This window comes from Nomascus leucogenys, chromosome 9 (assembly GCF_006542625.1).
Source record: "Nomascus leucogenys isolate Asia chromosome 9, Asia_NLE_v1, whole genome shotgun sequence".
NCBI lineage: Eukaryota > Metazoa > Chordata > Mammalia > Primates > Hylobatidae > Nomascus > Nomascus leucogenys.
The window spans coordinates 81,441,024-81,468,879 of record NC_044389.1 but is presented as its reverse complement, the minus strand read 5'-3'; the positions used below and the strand labels follow the sequence as shown (position 1 = coordinate 81,468,879).

The 27,856-nt window shown below is 36.3% G+C and overlaps 1 protein-coding gene across 3 annotated transcripts in view; it reads right to left on the bottom strand.

Annotated features, from left to right (window-relative positions):
- The window catches only part of METAP1 (methionyl aminopeptidase 1), a 71,504-nt gene that overhangs the window by 15,882 nt on the left and 27,766 nt on the right, over nt 1–27,856 (bottom strand). Inside the window, exons 2-11 of one of the 3 annotated variants that reach the window (XM_003257513.4) lie at nt 24,132–27,543; nt 22,091–22,142; nt 19,365–19,542; nt 16,709–16,821; nt 15,590–15,650; nt 11,581–11,672; nt 9,896–9,979; nt 7,606–7,744; nt 5,675–5,806; nt 1,255–1,398 (exon numbers count right to left, since the gene is read on the bottom strand). In XM_003257513.4, coding sequence (XP_003257561.1) covers nt 1,255–1,398; nt 5,675–5,806; nt 7,606–7,744; nt 9,896–9,979; nt 11,581–11,672; nt 15,590–15,650; nt 16,709–16,821; nt 19,365–19,380 — 781 coding nt within the window. In that variant the 5' untranslated portion in view covers nt 19,381–19,542; nt 22,091–22,142; nt 24,132–27,543. The remainder of the gene's footprint in view (nt 1–1,254; nt 1,399–5,674; nt 5,807–7,605; nt 7,745–9,895; nt 9,980–11,580; nt 11,673–15,589; nt 15,651–16,708; nt 16,822–19,364; nt 19,543–22,090; nt 22,143–24,131; nt 27,544–27,856) is intronic. The other 2 variants (XM_030819161.1, XM_003257512.4) reach the window with 2 other exon arrangements.

Below are 27,856 nucleotides of genomic sequence, written 5' to 3'. Positions count from 1 at the left end.
AATTGGGCTAAGGGGGGGGTGTGATCCAGCTGGGGCGAGGGGGTGATCAGGGGGATCGAGAAGGTGAACGTTTAAAAAAAAAAATTAGCGGGGGGGGGGGGGAGTAGGGGGGGGGGGGGGGGGGGGGGAGCTGCAGTGAGTGATCGCACTGATCAGCTGGTAAAGCAATCCGTTAAAAAAAAAAAAAAAAAAAAAAAATTGGGCTAAGAAGTTATCCATAGAGTTGCGATGATCAAATGAGATAATGCATATTACTGTCATTGTAAACATTAACATTAAATGCTTTCGTGTACTGTTTTCATGCAGAGTTCTAAGTGCTTTCCATGTATCATCTCACTTAATCCTCATAACAATTCTACAGTAAGTACCATTCCCTACTATTGTACAGATGAAAAAAATTAAGCACAAGGAGATGAAAGTGTTTATCTAGCAGTGGCTCAATATATATGTGCTAAGTTCCTTCCTAGGTCAACTGTGGATAGCTTTCATTTCTGACACTAAATAACAGATTCATTCCTGTATATGTTCTTCTCTCTCTACAGAAAATGTTTCTGTAAGACATTATCTATCTTACACTTTCTTTGTTATTGTCTCATACGGCACTCAACCTAAGGAAAGGTACTTTGTTTATTCCCCTATTTATATGAATAAATATTACAGGATCTGACACACATTAAGCACTCAAACCAAGCAAGATGAACTGACTTCACCTAAGGAATCAGAACAGTAATAGCTAGGCCTGTGGCAGACTGTTGATTGTTTGCCAAAATAAGATTACTTTTCTTCCATAACACACAATTAGATTACGTTTTCCCATCTCCCTTGCATTTAGATGCAGCCATGTGACTGAATTCCTGCCAATGGAAAATAAATTTGATTTATGCCAATTCCAGCTGACTGTTAAAAACTCCCAAGTATACCCCTCCAAGCTTCAACCCCCAACATCTCCACTATCTACTGACCAGGAGGGCAACTCCCAAAGTGACTTTGAAAGCCATGGGTCGAAGATGACACAGCCTGTGTCACATAGTAACTGCCCTGCCCCCACAGTGACCAAACACACCTGCCTTGGACTATCATGTGAGTAAGATACGAACCTGCACTGTGTTTCAGCAAATACACATTTTGGGAATCTATCTATTATAGCTAAGAGATTACTCTAGTGAATACAAAATAGTAGGTACTGTTAAATGTATAAATAAGTATTTGTTGAATAAATGGTGAGCTTATACCAAGTCTCTGGATAGTACTTACTGGCATAGTGGGGTACATTGGGAGCTGTATGAAAAAGCTTGTGGATTCCATGCCCACAATAGCTTCGAACAACTGAAAATCCATTTGCTTGGGCATGCTTCTGGATAATGTTTCCCAATTCTCTGTACCGAACACCAGGCTTCACTGAAAGGAAAAAAGAAAATTCATGATAAACTAATAACTAACACGTACTAAGTAATTACTATCAACCAGGTGCAGTGGCTCATGCCTGTAATCCTAGCATTTTGAGAGGTCAAGGCAGGAAGATCGCCTGAGCTCAGGAGTTCAAGACCAGCCTGGGCAACATGGCAAACCCCTGTCTCTGCAAAAAATACGAAAATTAGTCCCGCATAGTGGTGCGTGCCTATAGTCCCAGCTACATTTGGGAGGCTGTGCTAGGAGGATCACTAGAACCCGGGAGGTCAAGGCTGCAGTGTTCCTGCCACTGTACTCTGGCCTGGGCAAAAGAGACAGACCTTGTCTCAAAATAGAAAAAGAAAAAAAAAAGTAATTACTATCTTTGTGCTAGGAAGCTTTTGAAACACTTTTATGCATCCATGCCTCAACTTACAGATGAGGCACAGAGAGGCCAAACAGCCAGTAATTGGTAAAGTTCTAATTCAAACCAAGGGCATCTGTAGTTTCTCCTTTCATGCCAAAAACGTTAGATTCATAGCAGCACTAAAGGGTTGGAAGTAGGTACCTTTTGCTTTCTTTAACAATAGAGAACAATAGAGAGGAAATACACTTCTTTACGCATCCTTCCCTAAGGCCAAGTGTTCCATTCTATTAATGTGAGCAGAAGAGATAAGAAAGTACACTAGGAGTAAAAGAATATCCAAAAAGTAATGAATTGGTCCTGAGTTTCAGCCTGGATAACTTCTGAAAGACTGACTTCCCCTGGGCTTCTTTATCCCCATAAAAACAGTTCTCAAACTTTCTATGACTGCCTCTACAGACAAGCCTCTAGAGGTACAGTACAGGAAAGATACTTCTCACTATATACACTTTCTGCTCTGTTTAGTTTTTATGACTTTTACTGGTGTTTCAATAAAACACAAAACAAAAAAAGTGGTTCTCATCACTATAAGGTTCTCCCTCACACTAAGATCCAGGAGATGGGCACTGTCAGACTCCTAGAGAACCTCACGATGGCTCTGGGGATCCTTAACTCTCTATACTCTCCTACTCAGCCTATCTGATTCCCAGACTGAGGTTCAGATACAATGTATCTTTCCCATCCATTTCAGGGTAAATAACTCAAGGAATCGCTTTAATTAACATTTTTACTTGCTCTTAACTGTATCTTCCAGCTTGATTTTGGGGGGAGAAGGAAGGAGGTTTCTGGTTTTGAAAAATCATGCTGACTTTCATAATGATTTTCCTTTTTTTTTTTTTTTATTATTATTATACTTTAGGTTTTAGGGTACATGTGCACAATGTGCAGGTTTGTTACATATGTATCCATGTGCCATGTTGATTTCCTGCACCCAATAACTCGTCATTTAGCATTAGGTATATCTCCTAATGCTGTCCCTCCCCCCTCCCCCAACCCCACAACAGTCCCCGGAGTGAGATGTTCCCCTTCCTGTGTCCATGAGTTCTCATTGTTCAATTCCCACCTATAAGTGAGAACATGCAGTGTTTGGTTTTTTGTCCTTGCGATAGTTTACTGACAATGATGTTTTCCAGTTTCATCCATGTCCCTACAAAGGACATGAACTCATCATTTTTTATGGCTGCATAGTATTCCATGGTGTATATGTGCCACATTTTCTTAATCCAGTCTATCGTTGTTGGACATTTGGGTTGGTTCCAACTCTTTGCTATTGTGAATAGTGCCGCAATAAACATACATGTGCATGTGTCTTTATAGCAGTGTGATTTATAGTCCTTTGGGTATATACCCAGTAATGGGATGGCTGGGTCAAATGTTATTTCTAGTTCTAGATCCCTGAGGAATCGCCACACTGACTTCCACAATGGTTGAACTAGTTTACGGTCCCACCAACAGTGTAAAAGTGTTCCTATTTCTCCACATCCTCTCCAGCACCTGTTGTTTCCTGATTTTTTAATGATGGCCATTCTAACTGGTGTGAGATGGTATCTCACTGTGGTTTTGATTTGCATTTCTCTGATGGCCAGTGATGATGAGCATTTCTTCATGTGTTTTTTGGCTGCATAAATGTCTTCTTTTGAGAAGTGTCTGTTCATGTCCTTTGCCCATTTTTTGACTTTCATTCCTTTCCAGGCCTTCCTATCAGCCTGGGGTGGGAGGGGGAACAAAATTATAATCCATGTTGCATAGAAAGAGTGACAGACGAAGTCTTCCCTAATTTTCAAACTGCTTCAGCTGTGGCCCCATGGGTAGTATCTAGAGATATTCATATTTCTGGTTGTCAAACACAGGGTGGTGGTATAACTGGCATTTACTGGGTAGAGACCAGGAATGCTTTGTGGAGCATCTTACATGTACAGAACAGGCCTCTACAACAAAAAATTATCAGGCCCAAAAGCCACTAAGTACATAGACTAAGAAACCCTACTTAAGAAGCCTAATTTCAACAGCTTTTCAAACCCTCTACCTGGGGGAGTAAGGGGGGTGCAAAATGAGGGGCAAAAATGACATATACAAAGGAATTCATAGCACTTTCCAAAAAAGATCAAGCCACTTTCGTTCGTTCCTGGCTACTGTTATGAAAACTATTGGCAAGTTCCAGTCATACATCATATTAAACAGCATTCTAACTATCTGGTTTTCTCTTTTTTTTTTTTTTTTTGTTTTGTTTTGTTTTGTTTCTTCAGTTGATTCACAGAGAAACAAAAAGAACAGAAACATTGACTATATTATCTGGCAGAAACTCTAAAAATTATTTCAAACTTAAGCTTTCACAAATGACAAACTAAACATTAAATTTCTTCAATTCCACCTCCTGTATTAATGTTTTAAAATAATCAACAATGAGTAATAAGTTTTCAAAATTTCACCTGATACACAAAAATATCATATTCCTTCATTTCCATTCCTCCAACTTGAGTAAAAATTTCATCTCCCATACACATTAAAGAATGCACTAAAAACAATAAAAATACTGGATCAATGTTATTAGAGATAACTGTATGTTTGTCTAAGAACTCTGTCCTGTTCATTATTCTGTCCATGACATCAAGATTTGGAGAGACTGGGGAGAGTTGCAGGTAGTACACTAGTAATAAAGTTGATACAGTAAGGATTTAACTAGAAGGCTGTTTGCTCATTTATTAACAGTTTGTTAACAACTCCAACAAGATGCTGTTAACAGCTTTCCTTTCCTTTTTTTTTTCTTCTTTTTTTGAAATGGAGTCTCGCTCTGTCGCCCAAGCTGGAATGCAGTGGCACAATCCACTTCCCAGGTTCCAGCAACTCTCCTGCCTCAGCCTCCCGAGCAGCTGGGATTACAGGCACCCGCCACCACACCTGGCTAATTTTTGTATTTTTATTAGAGAGAGGGTTTCACCATGTTGGCCGGGCTGGTCTTGAACTCTTGACCTCACGTGATCTGCCAACCTCAGCCTCCCAAGGTGCTGGGATTACAGGAGTGAGCCACCATGCCCAGCCCTTTTCCTTCTCTTACCCCATAAGATACTGATTAAACAAAAAAGCCTCCATAAGTTGTTCATATGTACAAAGACAGACAGCCTGAGAAAAATCCTCCAGAAATACACCCCTACCCATTACTACAATAGTAAGAAATCTGGAAATCACCAAAATCCAACAGAATAGTTACATAAATTGTAATACTATAGAATATAATACATAGCCATTAAAAGAATGAGGTAAATCTATGTCTGTAAGTACATATGCTAACTTGAAAAGATCCCTATGATAGTCGAAAAAACAGCCCAGTAACACATTAAAAATATTATGATTCCATTTAACCTAATTTAACACATACAAATATGGGTGTGCACTAATGCACAGGAGAGAGAAAAAACCTAAATGGTAACAGGGGATATCTCTAGAGAGAAGAGAGAGATAAGGGGGGAGGCAAGTGTAAAGGAGGATCACATGTTTTTCACTCATAATCTTCAGTTTTAATTTTTTATAAGGAGGACATAATATTTATGTAGTGGAAAGAATTTTAAAAATAGAATAAAAGTTGCACTAAAAAACCATCTGCATAGTCCTCTTCATTTATCAGGCAAAGAAACGGAAGATAAATCACAGAAGAAACAAAGGATGCTAACTAATCATCTGGTCTATCACCACCAAGAGATTCCCAGATCATCCTTTTATCCATTACTGCTAACAACCAAAGCCAACTCAGGTAGAACAGGGGCAACCTGGAAGGTACAAGGAATGCAGAGAACTGCAGCGCCCAGTCATTCCTGGCCCATCAAAGCACAGGACTGCCAATAGGTGCTCAACACTGAGGCTGACCTGCATCGATGGCTTGCATCAGGCACTCATATGTGGTTTGAACAAGTTTTCGTGCTCCATCATCCACTTCTCCAACAAAAAATGTCTCATTCAGGTCCCCATGATAACCATTGCGATAAAGAGTGATGTCCACTGCAAGAGAATGTGCAAATATAAAGACCATACTTATTTTCATTTCAAAATTCAAGTGTTTTTCTAACATGACAATATCTAGCAACTTAATGAAAAAGATAACTTCTGCATTCTCAAATTAGACACCAATGGATAGTTATTGCCCAACAGAAGCTCCCTGAGTGTAATGTAACTGAACTCACTGTGGAGAGCAGGAATATGGCCATGTAACATATGCCAGATAGTGGATTTTTATACTCTTATAGTAATTGTATCACTTGTGGCAAAAGAAAAATGTATATGGGACACAATCATGCAAGATAAATTACCAGAGTTAGTAACATTAAATGGAAGACTTTGCTACATTGCTACAAAATACCATTTTCACTTATCTTTTACAAGTTCCTTACTCCTGCTAGGGAATAACAGAAAAATTTACACTGCTCTACACCTGTTTTTTTAAAACTCATTTGCTTTTCTCTCATTTGTGAATATTCATTCTTCTCTTTGTCCCCATGTTTAAGAATACAGGTTACTATTATACTATTATACTATATACTATATACTATTATACCATTATAATGTATCTAGAGAGTACACTGAGTATTTTTAAACCACATATTTCAATCAACCTGTAACATCACAATATAGATATTTTGGTTCTAGCACAACACATACATTCCTGAAAAACCTCACACATTCTGCATATAATAAAAATAACAGGGTTTATATCTGAAAACCGGGTTGGCCTCAAAACCTATGGAACTTTATGAACAGATACCCTAACTAAAGCAGTAGCAATTCTAATAAAAATAGTGTCACAGTTAAATTTTGGCTATCATTCACAGCTAGCATCACAATCAGTCAATTATCTGCAGCCTCTAACACTTGGGCTCATGCTTCCTCATTTGATAGGTAGTTCCTTTAAGATATCTTATTAACAAAGAGTCTAATTTCATCAATATTAAAATACCATCTAGGCCAGGCACAGTGGCTCATGCCTGTAATCCCAAGACTTTGGGAGGCCAAGGTGGGCAGATGCTTGAGTCCAGGAGTTTGAGACCAGCCTGGGCAACATGGCAAAACCCCATCTCTACAAAATATACAAAAAATGAGCTGGGCATGGTAGCAACGAGCCTGTACTCTCATCTACTTCTGAGGTGGGAGGATCACCTGAGCCAGGGAAGTCAAGACTGCAGTAAGCCATGACGGCGCCACTGCACCCAAGCCTGGGTGACAGTGAGACCCTGTCTCCAAAAAATAAAATAATACACAAAACAAAAACAAATACCATCTAGGAAAGCCTTCATTAATGTCTTTTAAGCTACTTCCTCTACTCTCTATACTTGTAACTTCCCAAGGTAGCTTAACATAGGGGTCTTTAAAGCTACTTCCACTCAAGTAAGGCGCTTCTGCAAGATTTTCAGCTTTCCTTTGGGTCTTCATATATTATGAGGGGTTTTCCTGTATCTATAACAAAGCCTGCCCTGGTCTCTTCAAAACCATTAGTGAACTTCTGGAGGAAAAAAACTAGACTCCACATTTCACTGACATCTTTGACCTATTTACCAATCACATATGAGAAAAGCATTAAAGAAATACACATTGCACCAAACACATCACACTGGAAGTATCTTAAAAGCAACATGCACAAAACCATAAGAGAGCTTTCCGTAGATTTAAGAGTTAGTGATACTGAATTTTAAAAAGGAAAAAGTTTAAGTACAGGAAGCAAGTCAAGAAAACACAAGTCACTGTCAGATTCCCCAAGCTTTGTTGTTTCTTTGCCCATGGTGATGAAAGTAACATATTTTTCTTACCATTAACAATGTCACCTTCTTGCAAGGGCCGTCTGTCTGGTATTCCATGGCAAATGACTTCATTTACTGAGGTACAACAAGACTTCGGGAAATTATAATAATTCAGGGGAGAAGGGTAGCAATTTCTTGCAATACACGCCTATAATACAGAAAAAATAACTTGGAATATACAGAAGAAAAAATCTGTATGAAATTTGAAAAATGTGAAAAAAGTTCACATTTTTTAGTGACACATGCCACTATAAAGTTCACATTTTATAGTGACATATGCCACTATAAAGAACTCAGTATTTTATTTTAGTAATAGTAGTGGATATTATCTTAAACAATATACAACAGGGTTTGTGCCAGTCAGGTACACATACACAAACCAGTTTACTGGTAACTGCACAAAGGAAAAGTAAAATGACATACAGGTTAAGTATTCCTAATCCAAAAATCTGAAATCCTCCAAAATCTGAAACTTTTTGAACACTGACAGGACATTCAAAGAAATGCCCACTGGAGCATTTAGAATTTCAAATTTGAAATTACAGATGCTTAACTAGTTATGTATAATACAAATATTCCAAAATCCAAAAAAATTCAAAATCCAAAACACTTCTGGTCCAAAGCATTTCAGATAAGGGATACTCAACCCCTATAACAAATATATATATAAATATTACCACATATGAAGATTTTACTTTAGAATTAACTAGTCCTTATGAAAAATGTTAAAGTAAAAATAAAATATTTGAAGTAAATATTAACAAGCATTTTTGATATAATTATAATTCTTATGTTGAAACAAGCCTATATCACTATGCCCCAAAAATGACTACTACTAGTATAATTAAGAAATGGTAAAGTACTTCCAGATATTTCAATAACCACATTCAGTGGAACAACAAAAGAACTCTTACAGAAAAACATGGTCTGCTCTCCATAACAAGTCTTACTTTACTGGATGCTTTTACACAGTGGTAATCACAGCATACATAATTTCTGTTTCCAACCTGCTCTAGTCTTCAGGCTAATATTTTTTAATGGTTGCACAATATATCATTTGCAGAATATGTAGAATATACCATGATTTTACTAGCAATTCCATTCTTACTGAAAATCTAAATTAATATGAAGTTTCCTCAATTACAAAAAAAAAAAAAATGTTACAACCAATAACTACATTTGTGGCTTTTCCCTCATTTAGGAATATACTTCTCTACTTCTCATAGCATCACAAATAACAGTTTAGAGCATATAGAATTAGACTTTCTAGATTGAAAATGCCAATTCCATCACTTACGAGTTGTGTAACTTTTGCCAATTTAATTAACCTTTCTCTTCCTCAGTTTCCTTACCTATAAAATGGAGATTATAATAGTACCTACCCTCAAGAGGTTGTTGGTAAGATTAATGAGTTAATGTAAAAGAAGCACTTGAGCACCTGGCCCACAGAGCATACTCAAAATGCTATTATTGTATATGATACATCTTATACTAACATATGAAACAATACCCAAAAGTGAGAATTAATAAGATTCTGAATAAAAAATTTATAAACATTTTCATAGTTCAAGATAGATTGTCAAATCCTTCCAAAAGGGTTCTTCCAATTTACAATACCATCACCAAGCAGAAGAGAGGACCAGTTTCATCATTTCCACACAAGCAATGCATATAAACATCTTTAAAATACTAATTTACTAGGTCTTTATAATTTGTATTTGTTTACTAGAATACGTGTGATCTGCTTTCCATATGTTATATCAACTACTTATCACTCATTTTTTTTAATTCATATAATGTGTACACTCATCTAATAAAGTCTTAAGGTCTCTCTTTGATGGACAGGCAATCTTTATTTATTTATTTTTAATCCCTATACTTACTACAAATATTTATCTGGACTGTTCATTGCCTTGAGGAAACATTTAACTAAATCTACCATCAGAAGTCATATTCTTTTTTTTTATTTCAGAATATTTGATGTCCGTAGTAGCAGGATTTATTTAAAGCAGATAAAATCAATCATTTTATAAAAGCTCAACTGAAATGCTTATTACGAATATCTTGTTTCAGAAACAAAGTATTTCAAGCTTACCTCAGACCTTAATATTATAGATTCTTAAAGATGAGAATAATGACTGTTGAATGTTTTCCATATTTGAAACAAAGCAAAATTTGCTTTCAAATGAGTTTACCCAAGTTACCTTAGACACTCAGAACTTAAGTCTACTTAATGTTTAAGTTCAAAGCATCTAGTAATGTAACAAAATTTCTCAAAGTAAAAAAGTGAAGTTCTTACTAAGTGTACAGCGTGATCTATTTCTTCAGTAGTTACACCTGGTTTAATCATGCTGGCAGCAATATCCAAAACTTCTCTAGCAAGCTGTAAAAAAGGAACACTCAATACATTAAAAAAGACACAGAAATAGAAATCTATACCCTTTCTACTGTTTGACTGTGGAAGATTGGTAAAAATGAATCTCCCCTTGAATATTATAATTTTACAGAAAATATATAAATATATAATATGTAAATACATAAAAACAGACATTAATTTTATATAAAAATTGGGCTAACAAGCAAGCAGCAGTAAGCTTGGCTGATTTCTATGTGAAAATATACATCCTAAGAAATCTAAACTATCATCAACTGATAGAGGTAGTCTTCTCTCATTTCTATAATGGGGAAAAGTAGAGGAAAAGAAAAAAGAACAGATGAACCTGGGCAACATAGTGAGATCCTGTCTCTTAAAAAAAAAGTAGTCAGGTGTAGTGGCACACGCCTGTGATCCCACGTACTCAGGAGGCTGAGGTGGAAGGATAGCTTGAGCCCAGGAGTTTGGAGTTACAGTAAGCTATGAGCTATGATCTATATGATCTATGATTGTGCCACTGTATTCTATCTAGCCTGAGTGACAGCAAGACCCTGTCCCCCCAAAAAAAAAAGATGAATGAATTCCTCAAAGAATCACAGCAAGTCATAGGAATAGAAAGTTCTCCAGGATATCAAACAAAATTAGAATCAAATCACTTTTAAAGCACTGAATAGAAACCTTAAGAATCTTACCTAAATGAATAATATCAATGTATTATATTTTTCTTCAGAATAAATATGTGATTTCACCTGCTAAGTACCAACCACTACTGCCACTCATCATAGGTATTTCACAAAAAGGCCTACAACATAACCCTCTGAGCCTTAAACTCTGTCCTATGTTATGATGACTTGTGAAAATAAAATGACAAAATGTTTTTAAATATCATTAAAAATTTATTTTCAAAAAGAATACAGAAAATAAAAGGATTGTCATCTAAATATAGACTATCCACCAGATTAATTCTCAAATAGGCTTTTAAGAAGAAAACTGTTGACTAAAATTATACACTAACAATAGTTTAATGAAAAGTGTGGCTAAACCAGGCACAGTGGATCACGCCTGTAATCCCAGCACTGTGGGAGGCCGAGGTGGGCAGATGACCTTACGTCAGGACTTAGAGACCAGCCTGGCCAACATGGTGAAACCCCATATCTACTAAAAATACAAAAAAAGGCCAGGCGTGGTGGCTCAAGCCTGTAATCCCAACATTTTGGGAGGCCGAGGTGGGCAGATCGCGAGGTCAGGAGTTTGAGACCAGCCTGGGCAACATGGTGAAACCCTGTCTCTACTAAAAATACAAAAATTAGCCAGGTGTGGTGGCAGGCACCTGTAATCCCAGCTACTTGGGAGGCTGAGGCAGGAGAATTGCTTCAAACCGGAAGGTGGAGGTTGCAGTGAGCAGAGATCACGTCACTGCACTCCAGCCTGGGTGACAGAGTGAAACTCCGTCTCAAACAAAAGTTTAAAAAAAAAAAAAAAAAAAAAAAGCATGGATAGTCAGTCTAACCATATAACATTTACTATCTTTATAAATCAGCAAACCACTGACTTCATGTCTAAGTACTGCTTAAACATTTCCTACCCTATGGCGAAAAAATAACTCTTACCCTACATACAAGTCGCATCCCTTCTACATCTTCAGATGAGAGTAATTTAATCTGAGAAGTACCTTTAAGAGCCTGTTCAGATTCAGACATTCCTGGAATGAAAATTCGGTAAGTAAAACCAAAATGAATGCAAAGATATAGTATTTATTTGCATAATTATATAACTGTGGCATAAAAACAGTAGTCTCACTGTTTCACACAACAGTAATTCATAATTTGGGATGGTCTAGGTTAGATCTTTTAAAAAAACATTTTCAACATCAAGGGGAACTTGCTAAACCAATTGAAGAAAAAATTCTAAAGGATAAATTTTCAGACCTATTAGAAATCAGCCAATACTTATGGAGTACTTATTATATGCCAGGCAGTGTGATAATCAAACTCAGTAAATGATACACATTTGAAAAGTACCATAGAATTTACAAATTACTTTCATAATCATCTCATGAGGCAACTATACATCACCAACTGATGAATTAATTACACTATTTTCTGAAACAAGAACCAAAGTTAAATGTTTTTCTAACTCCAGTTTGTGACCTTTTATTGGGCTACACTTAACATTTTTTAAAAGTAAATAAATGGGACAGAAAATATTAAAACAGCATAACAAAGTATTATACTCATATTATATGCAGTAGGAATAAGTGCTGCCATGAAATCTTTGTTATTTATATACACATACAAAGATCATGTTATAAAAGCCATTTCTAACTATGAGTCATAGTCAAAAAAGTTTTAAAAGTATTGCCCTAAAAATCTTCACTAATAAAATTTGTTAGCTTAAAGTTTTACATACATGAAAAGTAATAAAGCCAGGATAGCAATTAACTCAAAATCTAACAAAAATAATGTCAACTAATCTTATTTACAAGTACTAATGGAAAAATTCCAAATAAAAATATTAACAAACAGAATCCAAAAAAACATAATACATCAGGATGCAAGTGAGAGTCATACCAGAAGGCAAGGATAGTTCAATACTGACAAATCTATTAATCCAATTCATCATTCATAAATAAAGTAAAAGTAAATAATCATCTAGAAGGAAAGTTAATTCTGAGAACATGGCCAGCTACCACCTTGACATGATAAATATAAATCTCAAACTGAGAATCAACATCACAGAATGTCCACTATCGGCATTACTATTTAACATTGTCCTGGCAATACTAGCAGATGCAATTAAACAAGAGAAAGAAATAAGACATATAAAACTAGAAAGGAAAGGACAAAATTCTTATCAATTTCAGATATGATTATATATCTCCAGAACAGAAGAATCACCTGGTAAATGACCAGAAATAAGAATTCAGCAAGTTGGCATATTAGAAGATAAATGTATCAAAATCAATAACTTTCCCACATACAAATAATCAGCTAAAAAATACAGAAGCTATTATGTACAAAAACAACTAAAAAGATAAAGTACCTAGGAATAAATTTAACAATAAAATCCCTACATGAAGAAAATCTGAAAGCACCACTGAAAAACATAAAAGGAGTCAAATAAAATTTTAAAAACATACCCTGTTCCTGGACAGAAAGACTCAATATTGTAAAGATGTCAATTCTTCCAAAATTAATCTATAAATTTAATACTATCCCAATAAAAAAATGTCAACAGGATAATTTTGAGAACCAGACAAGCTGATTCTAAATTTCACATGGAAAAACAAACATGCAATGGCCAGGAAAATTCTGAAAAAGAGGAAAGGGGCAACAAGGCCTACCAAATATTAAACATTATATAGCTATGATAATTAAAAGTTTGGCAGTGGTACGTGATTAGACAAATGGGTTAATGAAACAGAATAGAATCCAGAAATAGACCCAAAGACATGTGAGAACGTAATACAACAATATACGTTGCACTTCAAATCAATAAGGAAAGGCTGATTTTTTAAAATAACTGGTGATATAATAACCAGGTATTCTTCTGAGAAAAAAAATTAAGTTGCATCCCTATTTAACTCCTTATGCCAAGTAAGTTTCAGATATATAAATGATTTTTATCATACATAAAAAAGACTGAAACCATAAAAATGCTGGAAGAAAACATAGGAATATATTTTTTATAACTTCTGCACCAAAAAGGTCTTTCTAGGTCATAGAGCCATACACACTGTAAAATAAAACACTGATAAATTCTACTATGTTAGGATACTCAAAGTCTGTAATAAATGTAATGACAAAACATAAACGGTCAATTGGTAAAAAACAGTTTTAAAAACATACATCAAAAGGTTATTTTCGTTAATATACTAAGAACATTTATAAATCAATATGGAAAAAACTAGTACTCTAACAGGGAAAAAAAGGCTAAGGATATGACTAAACATTTCAAAAGGGAAGAAAATATAAATGACTTTAATATATATGCTCAACCTTACTCATAATTTTAAAATGCAGATTGAAATAAAAGCAAAATAACATTTCTCGTCTTTCAGATTAGCAAAGATCATAAAGCTTTGTAACACACTATGCTGCGAAAAATATAGCAGAAAAGAGACATCCATGTATTTTTAAGGAAAGTAACAACTGGAAAAATCTCTGAAATCTGTAGTATCTCTCAAAATCAAAAATGTATATATCCTTTGATCCAGCTATTTTAGACTATCAGCCTACAGAAATACTTTGACACATGGACAAAGATATAAATATAAGAGTAGTTACTGCAGTCAAATTGTAACAAATTTGCAGTCAAATTGCCGTAAGCAAAAACCTCGAAATGATCTAAACACTCAGTAGTAAGAGCCTGGCTTAATCAGTATGATACATCCACATAACCGAATACTTCATTCACTAAAAAGGAGGTGGCTTTATATGACACATTTGTAAGACATATTAAGCGAATACAGCAAGGTGAAAAGGTATATATAGTTTTTTCCATTTGTGTATCAATGGCAGAGACGGGGTCCTAATGTGTTTATATCTATATAATAGTTCTGAAAAGTTCTGTACATAAAGGGGAATAGCAGTTACCTCTAAGGACTAGAACTTACTTTCACTGCATAACATTTGTTAGAATTTACCTTGTCTATGCTTGTTTTTCTAAAATACAAGCTAATACTACATTTAAGATTAAATAGAAAAATAATGAAATTATACATCCTCAACAGTATGCTATCATTTAGACTATCTTTTTCTTAAATTTTTCTGAAATAGTAGGGTTTAACTAAAATTTAAAAATGATATTCCTAAGAATGTTATGTAATACAGTTCCCCACTTCTTAGAGAACAAAGCAAGGATAGCTTAGCTTGCTAGATAAAACCACACAAAATTGCTGAGTCGACCTTCTTTGACATGCAAAATCAGTAATTTCACAAAGTCTAAATTAATTATGTGTACAGGCCCTAAGGTCAGAGATCGTTCCACTGACCTGTGTTGCAAATTACCTATCTTCGCTGGGTGTCTCAGTATCATTATCTATAAAAATGGAGAAGACAACAGAACCTACCTCAGCAGTGTTGAAAGTGTTAAATGGAGTAACACGTGCAAAGAATTTAGCACAGTGCCTGACACATAGTTAAGCAAAAATAAATACCAATTATTATTAGAGAACCATCATCATCATATCATTCTCATCATTACTATCACTATCACCACCATTACTACTTCTGTTAATGTTACAGTCCAAAGTCTTTAGTTATGCATTCACTCAGGCCTCTACCATCTGCTTTTACCTAAATAGATATTGTTTCATTTAGATAGGAGGGAATATTAAAATTAAAACTGTTTTTTAGTAAGTCTAGAAGTTGTTCTAACAACATAAAATACAGTATTATTTTAAATATAGTCTTTAACAGCTACAGAGTGTTTTCAGAGGTAGGTAGATTTCTAATGGGGAGCAAGAATCTTTAATTCTTTTCAATGTTCTAATGCTGCTTGAAAACACATTTATTAGAAGTCCAGCACTGAAAAATTTCTACAAGAAAAGCATTCCTTCCCTTTGCAGTAGTCAAGCCCACAAATTGAAAAATGAAGAATCAACACAGCAGAGCTTACCTAAGGGATGATCAGCATAATCTGGTCTTTGAATATAACTTGGCACTGGCCTTGTTGGCATCTAAAAACACCAAAGAACTTAGTTAAAACTGATTTACCAACAAAAAATAAATAAAACGGGGGGAGAAAAAATCCATTCAAAAATTTTTAGAAGTTTTAAATGGCATCTTAAATATTATAACAGATATATATTTCATTAAGATTACGCTTTACTTTTCCTAGTGGTAATGCCACCCCTTTCGCAGGGTATTTTAGAAAGGGGTAAAGTGGCCAAGGCCATTAAGGATTTAAGATTAGACAGAGACTAATAGCAAGACACCCATGTTATTCCAAACAAATTGGCAAGCTAACAACAATAAAATCATGTCTCAAAGTAAATATACACCAACATGTTCCTAGTCATTATCTCTAGGAGGCAGAATTAAGGAGATTGTTATGTTTTTCCTATTTTTCCAAATTTTAAAGATTAAAAGATATATTCCTTTTATACAAAGAAAATCATCAGTAAAGAGAATTTAAATATTTAAGGGTGACAAATAGATTTCAACTTGAATTAATTCTTACATTAAAACTCCAAGTCCTATCTGCCAAGAATAGAGGGAGGGAAAAGAGTGGCAGAAAAGCCATATCTAAATTAAGGGAGAAATATATCATGATAAAATAATTTTAGAAAAGTGTAATACAGTCAGTCCTCCGTATCTCCTGGTTCCGCATCTGTCGATGCACAATCTGTGATACGGAAGGTTGACTTTAAGGGACTTGAGCGTCAGTGGATTTTGGTAACTGTATGGGGAGTGAGGATGTCCTCGAACCAATCGTCCATGGATATCAAGGGACGACTGTACACACTACCATCATGCCAGAGACAAAATATCTGTTCTACCTTACCCTACACTTCTTTTTAAAAGTTTTACTTCTTTCATCTAAACTTTTTCCCACTTCTTTCATGATTGCCAAACTACCAGCTCCCAAATGATGCACCATAAGAGCTCAAGAGCTAAAATGCAAGTTCCTTTGTAAACACAATCCTGATTATATGATTCACTATTGGAAAACTACGAGTATCATTTTTGGAAAATCCAAAATTGGAATGTTGTTTTTATTACCTTATTTACTCACCAGTGGATAATGTGGTCTGAGTTTACCAGTATATCGATAACCTGCCCATGGGTCAGTATTAATATCACCTTCCACAGTCCAGGAAGACACTTCTCGCTTTGCCTTTTCATCTTCTGAGAGACGGAGGAATAGATGTGAGAGGAAGGAGGAGAAGGAGGGAAAGAAATGTTTCAGTGGTCAAGCTAGTGAGCAGCAGCATACTTTGAATATCTCTTGTTTAAAACCAAGCCAACAAGCCCAGGCACAAAAATCCACCAAACTTTTACCCCACCCTAAATCACCAAAGCAACTACTTTACTGCTATATTCAAAACCCTTATAACTCCTTTTCAAAGATCTAAAGGTCTTGGAAGAAAAAAACTCCATGTAAACATATACTAAGTTTTTACATAATATCGAACAGGAACAGCTCATAGACAGCTTTTCTAAATGTATTCTGGCCACATCAATTTATAGAAAGCCCATTTTAAAATATGAAACATAAGCCCTAGTAAAACCTACCCAACTGAGATCAGATGTTACAAATGAATTATGCTCTTACTAAAGGAACAGATCCTAAGTAATCCCAAAGCAAATTTAAAATCAAAAATAATTATTTCTCACAAAGCTGATCAATTGCTTTCAAGTCAATATTTCAAATTGCTTTGAAAACTTTATGATCATCATTTGCCTCTTTTCAGAAAGGGGTAAACGAAAGAGGCAGGAAAAATGGCAAAGACAAAGGAGGGAACGGTCTGTTTAAAGTTCAGCAGAAAAATTAAGAATCACATCCATACACACAATCGTGTCAGTTATTAATCTATGTGTGCTGACTGAAACATACGCAAGAATTCTACTCACACAGAAGATACTCTTTGGTGCCTGTGATGGCAACATACTGGCTGCACCTCTTATCCACATAGTAAAATAAAACTCTTAACCACATAGTAAAATAAGACTTTAAATAGCAGGAATACAAGTCCCTCGTAGACCAAGTATTGGCCTAAACATCTCCCAGTGCACTCAGACCTTTTCCTGATTATTGTCATTCTACCATAGGTTTTAAAAGTCAAACTTCAAACTGATTTTAGAAGTGTCTGAAAAAAAAAAAATAATAATAAAACTCCCCTCTTAAACAAGCTATTTAAAATACAAAATGAAGGAAACTAGATGGAATCATAAAATGTTAAACTTAGAGAGGATCTTAAAGACAACGTAGTGTTGTTTCTTTATTGTACATATGAGGAAACAGAGACTGTGTGGTTCACATAAGCTGTGACACAAGAATGCCAGCCCCAGTCCAGTACTCTTAAAAAGCATGTGGCTAACTCTGGAAAGGCCCTTAAGGTACAATTGACAAGAACGCAAAAATATAGAAAATCCATTCATATTACTTTGGAAGAGAATATACTTATACTATTACATATAAAAGAATAGAAAGATACCATGCTATTGAATTTTAAAATATCTTTCTCCCCTCTGGAATTCGAGAAAGCCACTGTGAATGTTAATATCAATAGGAAAACTTTCTCATCACAGGACAAAAACAAACTTCATTCATTGCTAGTTGGGTCAAAAATGACAGAAAACAGTTCAAAATGGGGGCCAGCTGAGCCTGCTTCAGCTATGAAGTGCATCAAGTGATTTTGTCTGAAACACAAATCTCAATAACTTTCTCCCAAAACCTAGGAGAGAATAGCAACCAAGACGCAGGCATTTTGCACTAGCATACTCCTGGGGAGGGGAACAGGAGAAGGCGAGGGTGTAAAAATCTTTTAAAGCTTCCTGTTGCTCTGGATTTTGCTCTTCCACAGTCTATATTCAAAAGAGAATTTAGGTACAGGCACAGCAGCTCATGCCTGTAATACCAGCACTTGGGAGGCCAAGGCGGGTGGACTGCTTGAGCTCAGAAGTTTAAGACCAGCTTGGACAACATGGAAAAACCCGTCTCCACAAAAAATACGAAACTTAGCTGGGCATGGTGGCGCACACCTGTAGTCCCAACTACTCGGAAGGCTGAGGTGAGATAGAAGGATTGCTCAAGCCCAGGAGGTTAAGGCTGCAGTGAGCCATGATTGCACCACTGCACTCCAGCCTGGGCAACAGAGGAACACCCTGCCTCAAAAAAAAAAAAAAAAAAAAAAAAAAACAATGCAAAGCAAACAAATAATATAACCCAAAACTACCAAGACAACTAAAGTTGAATATGGCAAGTTCTTATCTCATCTCTAGGTATAATTTCCTTAATGGAAAATTCACACTTGAAAAGAAAATTCGTTTACATTTTAGGATCAATTTGATTTGAGCCTTAGGTGCTAACCACATAACAGACCATAAATAAATCTGAATTGAGCTGATGATGGTAGCACAACTGCATAATAACTAGTCTTTTTTAAAAGACTGTACAACAGGGCAGTATAAATAAACATTTGTAAGCTGTCTTCCAACAGCCCCAGGTAAAACGCAGGTAGTGTCATAAGTACGTGATACATGTAAGGTCTGGCCCAAAATTCATCACGGTCAGGCTTTATTCTTTAAAAAGTTGTATGTAGGCTGCTTCCTCTTGTCAGCTGACACAAAATAACTACACATGTCTAAGCTTTGCATGGGTCAGGATTTTCTGATCAAAATTCTGACTCAAGTCTTCCAGAGATGATTATTAGTTTTTGAGTACTTACTAGGCATGGTACACATGCTAAGCACTTCTCATGGATTTCTTTATTTAATCCTTACACAAACCTATGATTCCAGCATCTTGGAGGTGAGACTTAGAGTAACCCATGGTCACAAAGTTTGGTGAAGCCAGTTTAAGACATTACATAACACCTTCTCTCTGTAATCCAAAAATCAGGCACACTAGTGTGAATGGGTAGGGGAGTGGAAGAAAAAGTATTACTTAGAGTTCTTTTATTAAATGTGGCTTTTATACCTTAATTTTGGCTATTCAAGATACTTGTCAAATTCTTCCACTTTACTTCAGGAAAATGAGAAACAAACACATTGAACATGCCAGCGATACATTAAAAAGTGTACAATAATACAGTCTTGAGATGTGAAATGCTACAACTTCTACAGATCATACTAAAAGTAAATGCTGCTTAAGGTACACTGTGACAGAAGATACAGTATAAAAAACATGCACCCAAGAATCAGCATTATGTGCTTTTAATTAAGGACTTTACCATCTGAATGGTCTTCTTTACTATGACAAGTAAAAAAAAAAAATCTACCTTTGAGTCATTTATTTAACTCGCTTGAAAATTTCCTAAGGCCTGCATAAAAAAATTAAGCTTCTATGATTAAGCAAACTCCAGATCCAGATGTTTCAGTGGTGAATTCTATCAAACATTTAAAGAAGAAATAATATCAATTCTACATAATCTCTTCCAGAAAATAGAAGTGGGAAATATATCCCATTTTATTTTAAGAGTCCAGAATTGCTCCAATACCAAAACCAGTCAAATATATTAAAAGCAAATTATAGATCAATATCCCATATGAATATTAATCAGAGATCAGTAGACACTATACTTAAAAAAAAAAAAAAACCTAACTATATCATCTCCATGACAAGAAATGCTTGCTGTGTGTTATCTCACTATCGCTTCTTGGACTGAAATGCTAACTTTAAAGATGCATTGGTTCCTTCCTAGTGCAACATTCTGTTCCCTCAATGCTTTTCCTAATACTCTTCTTGTCCCTGGAGATCATCCTTCCCCACACCATTCCCTCCCTCTAGGACTGTCACTTAAAATTTACTGTAGTCAACTTATTAGGGTATGAAAGATACAGAGCTGGCTACCTGAGGATGATCTCTATCCACCACAGCCAAAGGGATTAAGAACAGCAGGCTCATCCACTGAAAAAAGTTATCCCAAAAGATCCAACAGAGCAACAGCTACAAGATGGCACCATACTAAACACTAGAGGTATAAGTAAAATGCAAATAGCCTAAATCCAGTGTTGTAATAATTACCTTCTTTTTACATAGGGAACACCTGCTGTTTATTCCCTTGTAGTGCAAGTCAAAAGGAAATAGCCCTGCCCCTAAATATCCAGTATTGAAGAAATAGGCACGCATCAATGAGTTAGCAAATCTGAGGGAGAGGCCCATTTTAAGCTTTTTTACTAACATACTGTTTAACCTCAACCCTTTATTACTTACCAATGCTTTAACTTCCTGGGTATAAAATGCTAGTAACTGGCTCAAAGAGCTCTGCAAAATACCCAACACATTAGAAATACAGGATGTATGTAATGCATGAATGAATAAAGTTAAGTGAGATTATTTAAATCCATCTCTAAACTTTGACAGAGGTAACAAATCAACAAGTCCTGTCTTTTATGCGTTGATAAACTTCCACTGAGTCATCATTTTTCCTCATCTCTAACCACATTTCTCCCACAACAGCCTAGCATGTCCATTAAATGTAGATGTCACTTTATACAACTACAGAAAATGTGTCTTTTTAAAATTTGTATTTCCCTATTCCTTCAAATGGTGGTTTGGCTGACTTCAATTAGATTTGTTTTGGTAAAAACAAACTGCATTCAAACTTCATTAAATCAGCTAACTCCTAAAAAAAAAATACACAATTAGATGAATATAAGACACCAAGATTAGGTATGTAGAAACAGAACCCTTATACCAAGAACCACGTAAATAAATAGCCATGTTATTTCCCACTTCAAATTAAATCAAGCTTTGATCCATCAGGATGGCAATGCTATATAGAACAGAAAGCCCTTGTCAACTTTCAGGCAACTATGACAGGTTGTCTTAGACTAGCCACACTAATGACATGAAGTTACAGGATAAATTAGCTGGAGCAAAAAAGGCTATGTGAATCTCAGCTACATCAGTGTGGCTGACAGTAATAGCTAAGGAGCAGCTAATAGCTTTACTTTGTAGTGTCACACAAAAAACTTCAAAAAAGAAAAATAAACATTAGACTGCAGGTAATAACATTAAAACACCAAAAAACAAAGTACTATAGTTTTGAGTAGAAAAAGCAATACAAATTGAAACTAAAAGAAACCAAAAGGGATCTGGTTAAATGAAGCCAAATCACTCACATAACCCCTGACTACAATATGCAAACACTTCCAGCAACATAAGAGGGTGTCAAAAGATTACAGCATCATCAGGTATGGCTCAAGCAAGATCCATCCATACTCACAACTATCTCATGTTTTCATGTTAAATATGTAATACAAGATTAAGATATTATTCAGACATTTTATTTACATATCATAAAGATTTAAAATATGTCATAATTCTAGTATTCAGGATTATACTTTCAGAACATTCAAATACACACTTTCAGAACTAGAAGAATTCTTGTTTTCTGGCACAAATGCCACTTCTAAGACAAATGGCATAAAAATTTGTGATTGTACTTACTTGCTTTCTTATGTAGTAACTTGTGAGTAGCCCAACTTCCTTTAAAACATTCCTAAAAGAACAAAAAAGGAAAATTAGTGTCAGGCCTTCCTTAATGAGAAACATTTTAAGGAATATTGTATATAAGCAAGAGTTATTGTAAACTATTTGCAAAAACCAAGACTTGTAACTTTGCAAATTAAATATTTGGGAAAAGCTTAAGAAATGACACCTGTTCAATATTCACTTCAAAAAGCAACCTAAACTTTACTTCAAATAAGCAAGGAATATTAGGCTAAATGTTATATAGTAGTCATAGTTATATTTCAATTTTATGTCAACAAACTATTATGAAGTATTTCAAAAGAATCATTAGACAATTAACCAATCATACACTGGAAAAAATTGCAGGAAAATTTTTGCAGATTCTTTTATTTATAGTAGTTAGATTCCCAATCAGTCATACACACACTAAAATCACCCATGTGAGTAGAGTAGTTACTATGTGACACAGCCCTGAGGCCATAAGCTGTGTGAGGGAAGGGATGGTATCAAAGTTTACCACTATTGCCCACAGCCAAGCAGAGTGCCTGGCATGAGCTAGGGTTTCAATAAATGCTTGACTGAATGATCAGAATTAATGAGTAACTAGAAAGACTTTTCATTTAGGAAAAACTGTTCATGTAACATATTTCAGACACTAGTAAGAAGTGACAAACTGGGAAAATGAATTCAAGTAATTAATTGAATTCAAGTAAAGAACTCAAGTAACAAAGGAAAAGAATAATTCAACCAGATATAGACTTTATTTATGTTTTGAGGTTGATGGCCTCTCCTTCAAAGAGTTCAAAATTACTCAAATAAATTATTTAAAATGCTAAGAGAATTCACAGAGTCCTACAAATGTGTTATCTTTGTAGACATAAAACTAGTAAGACATGGACAAGAAGAAAGCTAAGAAAAAAAAACACCGGAAAAAAAATCCCTAGGACTACGTAGTTAACCAAATCATATTACACTAAAGCTGCTTTCTGTAAAGGTTTGCCCAAGGGACTCTGAAAGATCAGTTTCTCCAACCTCAGCTAGAATCTTCACTACTTTCTCTTTATTCTTCCTGTAGCCTCCACAGCCTGCAACAGTTAAGCAAAGAAAATCCAGGTCATCCCTATCTCTACAACCTACAACCTAAACAGATTACAAATGTATAAAAAGGTATCTACAACATTAGAGATTTTTCAGTTTTGAAGCTAAAACTGAGCTCAGTCTTTTGGGGAGGTTGGGTTAGTCTGGTAAGCAGAATAATGGCACTCCAAAGATGTCCATGTCCTATTCCTCAGAACCCAAGGAATGTGTAAATATGTTAGGTTATATGACAAAGGCGGGGGGGTTGCCCTCTTGTCCCTTCCGAGTTTTCATTAACTGAACTCATACCACAGGAAGAAAGACTAAAGTCTGTCAACACACCTGGAAGGACTTTTCACAAACCATGTCTGTTCTGCAGGCCTAAAAGACGGTCCCAGGCCACTTGTCCTTCAAGCCCACTGAGTTCCCCTAAAAATCATTTACAGTCCCCATAAAAATATCCACATTTCCCCATCTCCTTTTCCCCTAAGAACTAGGGTTTAAGCATCTGTACCCCAGTGGGTTATTAGACAATCATTCTGTGATTCTCCCCCATGCACACTAATAAATTTGTATACCATTTCTCCTATTAATCTGGTTTTTGTAAGTTTATTTTTCAGTGAACCTTCAGAGGGCAAAGGGGAAATTTTCCCTTGGGTCTACATAGCCATCATTAACTAAGAGTTTGAAATTCAGCATATTCATTGAAAAGCAGCTACTCAAATAGCCTTGTATTCTCCTCAGAGGATTTCAGAGTGCTTTATACTTGGTTCATGAAACATCCATCAAATTCTAGCTTTTTAACAAGAGGGCTGATAGAATTATTCTCATTAAATAAACTAAGGACTTGCCTCACAAAACAGATTCATTAGCTAAGGGCTTGTATTTCAAGATATATGAGCATAAAGTAACCAAAATATTCATAATAAACACATCTCACCTCTGTAAGGACACCCATCTTTCTCTTCCTTACTGGGGCCATGAGGCAACCAAGTCACGGTCTTCAACATCATTAATGGTGTCAGAACATTCCCACATCTCCTAAGAACTCTCTAAGCCTGAATAATGTTCCTTCTCTAAACCACAACTTCACTTTTTCTTCCTCTTATTCCCCAGTAGAAGAGGAATACTCAAAATCCTGAAAGAATATCCATTCTCTGAAGAGTTAATTTCTGACTCCTTACTGGGCAATCTTTCCCTCCCCATCTCTAACAAATGAACCAAAGACCTAACTAACCTAGATTTAGAGTTCCCCAGGCAAACACCACACTTCCCAATCTCTTCCCTTTGTATAACCTGACCTACCTAATCCTAACACTCACCGTTATAACTGTGTCCTCAGAAGCTTTACCCATTCCATTAGGTCTGTTTCAAATGCTACTTTCTCTAAAAAATGTCCACACTTCACTCCACCCACAAGCTTAACATGTCACATGTACTTATTCAATACTCACTGAAGAGCACTTTGTTTTACTACTTTATTCTCCACTTATTTAACACCACCAAAGCATTATCATAACGAGTAGGTAAAACTTTAGTTTTCAATCCAAGACAACATGCTTTTTCTTTAGCACCAACAGGAATTTACTAAATTTAGGAGCTTATGAACCCAAAATATCTGAGACAGGTCTCAGTCACTTTAGAAAGTTTATTTTGCCAAAGTTAAGGATGCACCAGTGACAGCCTCAGGAGGTACTGACGACATGTGCCCAAGGTGGTCAGGGTACAGTTTGCTTTTATACATTTTAGGGAGACATAATATATCAATCAATACATGTAAGACTTAACTGGTTCCATCTGGAAGGGTAGGACAGCTTCAAGTGGGGAAGGAGCCTTCCAGGTGACAGGTAGATTTAAACATATTCTGACTGGCAATGGGTTGAAAGTGTTATTATCTGTAGAAAGGAATGTCTGGGTTAAGACAAGGGGTTGTGGAGACCAAGGTTTTTACCATGCAGATGAAGCCTCCAGGTAACATAACAGGCTTCAGAGAAAATAAACTGTAAATATTTCTTATCAGACTCCAGGTCTGTGTTGATGCTAATGCTGGAACGGTATAATGAGGCATGTGCAAATCCCACTTCCAGTCATGACCTGAACCAGTCTTTCAGGTTAGAGTGCCCTGGCCAAGGAGGGAGAGTCCATTCAGATGGTTGCTGGGGGCCAGGGTGGTGGGCAGTTCAAATTTTATTTTTTTGGTTTACAAGCTAAAATGGGATAGTGTGGTTCAGCTCTGGTTCCTCATTAAAATCTATGAAATGTTTTTCTTTACAAATAAATAGCCATGTTGTTCCACACTTCAAATTCAATCAGAATCTCTGGGAATTTGCTATGTAGGTAATTCTTATTTATTTCCAGTACTGTGAATCACTGAAGAGGAAAAAAGTCAGAGTTAAGAGAAGGTGCTCTCATTTCACTTCTAGAACAAGTCATTTCCTACTGAAACTGCTACTGCAAAACTATAACTCAAACAGTGAAAGAGATCTGACCTAACCAACTCTGTCTTGCTTCTAACCTCCAAGCTGTCCTTGTTCATTCCTAGGCATAGGCCAAACTTGTTCATTCCTGGGCACAGGCCAAACTAACTTTGGGAGAAACTTAGTTTATAGTTTAAAACAGGGGTCCCCAAACCCCAGGCCATGGACTGCTACTGGTCAGTGGCCTGTTAGGAACAGGCCGCACAGCAGGAGGTGAGCAGCAGATGGGCTGGCATTATCACATTACCGGGTGGAGCCTGAGCTCCACCTCCTGTCAGATGTCAGATCAGCAGTGGCATTAAGATTCTTACAGGAGCGCACAAACTCTATTGTGAACTGCACATGCAAGGAGCCAGGTTGCACGCTCCTTATGAGAATCTAACTAATTCTTGAAGATCTGAGGTGGAACAGTTTCATCCTGAAACCATATCCCCACCACCCCCAAGTCCATGAAAAAATTGTCTTCCACAAAACTTTTCCCTGGTGCCAAACAGGTTAGGAACCACTTAAAACAAAGACAATAACAGCTCTTTCCCAAACCAAACCCTTCTTCCTGGAGACCAGACTGCCTTTGTAGGACTAACAAATTAGCCAAAAGATTAGAAATTATGTTTCAGGAGTCATGCGGCTGGAGGCTACAAGATTCTGACCCTCCCCAAATCGCCCCTGGGGATAACAACACTGTTGTAAAACCTAAAATCAGTGCTTGAAATATTTTGCAGACTCTGCACTTGATGGATCAGCTGCCATCACCCAGATCAGTAAACTGGCTCATGTGGTCTTCTGGCCCCTACCCAGGAACTGACTCGGCACAAGAGGACAGCTTTGACTCTCTCTGATTTCATCTTGGTCCCAACCAATCAGTACTCCCAACTCACTGCCCATCCCCCAACCAAATTATCCGTAAAAACTCTGATCCCCATGTAGCAGGAAGAGCCACAGACAAAACCCCTCAGACACCAAGTTAAAGAAGGAAGCGGTTTATTTGGCCAGGAACATCGGCATGACTCCTGTCTCAAGAGCCGAGCTCTCCAAGTGAGCAATTCCTGTCCCTTTTAAAGGCTCACAACTCCAAGGGGGTCCGTGTAAGAGGGTCATGATCAATTGAGCAAGCAGTGGGTATGTGACTGGGGGCTGCATGTACCCATAATCAGAACGCAACAGAACAGGACAGGGATTTTCACAATACTTTTCCATATAATGTCTGGAATCTATAGACAACATAACCAGTTAGGTCAGGGGCTGATCTTTAACTACCAGGCCAGGGCGCGGCACTGGGCTGTGGGCTTGTGGATTTCATTTCTGCCTTTTAGTTTTTACTTCTTTCTTTGGAGGCAGAAATTGGGCATAAGATAACACGAGGGGTAGTCTCCTCCCTTACTCAAATGCTCGGGGAGACAGATTTGAGTAATAAAACTCCCATCTCCCACACAGCTGGCTCTGCCATGAGTAAGTAACTTTCTCTACTGCAATTCCCTTGTCTTGATAAATCAGCTCTATCTAGGCAGTGAGCAAGGTGAACCCATTGTATGGTTACACTACTTTAGTATCTATCAAATTAACTGGTGCAACTAACTCCCACCTTATTTTAGGCCCCACTGACTTGCCAAACTACAATGGCTTCACAATATATCTCCCCATCTTGAACCTCTCTCAAATTCTTTCCTATTCCAAACCATCCTAAAGTAGTGGCTAGAATTAGCATTAAATGGTTTTCATAATATGACCACCCATAATGTGTCCTATTACCTTAAAATCCTGTATTACCTCTCTCTTTTCCACCATCTCAAATCTAACATCAATTCATGTTGATGAGTGTGAGCAAATAAGCACACCATACAATGTTAGCAAGAATGCTGAGTAGTCACCTGGTAACTAAAAGGATTTGTATGTATCAAGATATAACACATATATAAATACTTACAAATACTTAATATGTAAACACATATACAAAGACAAAAAAATACTTTGACCCAGTAGCTCAATTCCAAATAGTTAACCAAAGGAAATAATCTGACAAACGAGCAAAACATAAGCAACTTAATGCTCACTATAGCATTACTTATAATGGTGAAAAAGAGAATTTAGCTATACATCAATATAAAATAGGTTAAATTGTGATTTAACCATGCAAATGAATCTATGCAGTCATGAGAAGTAATGAAATTAGGTCGTGCTGCTCGTGTCA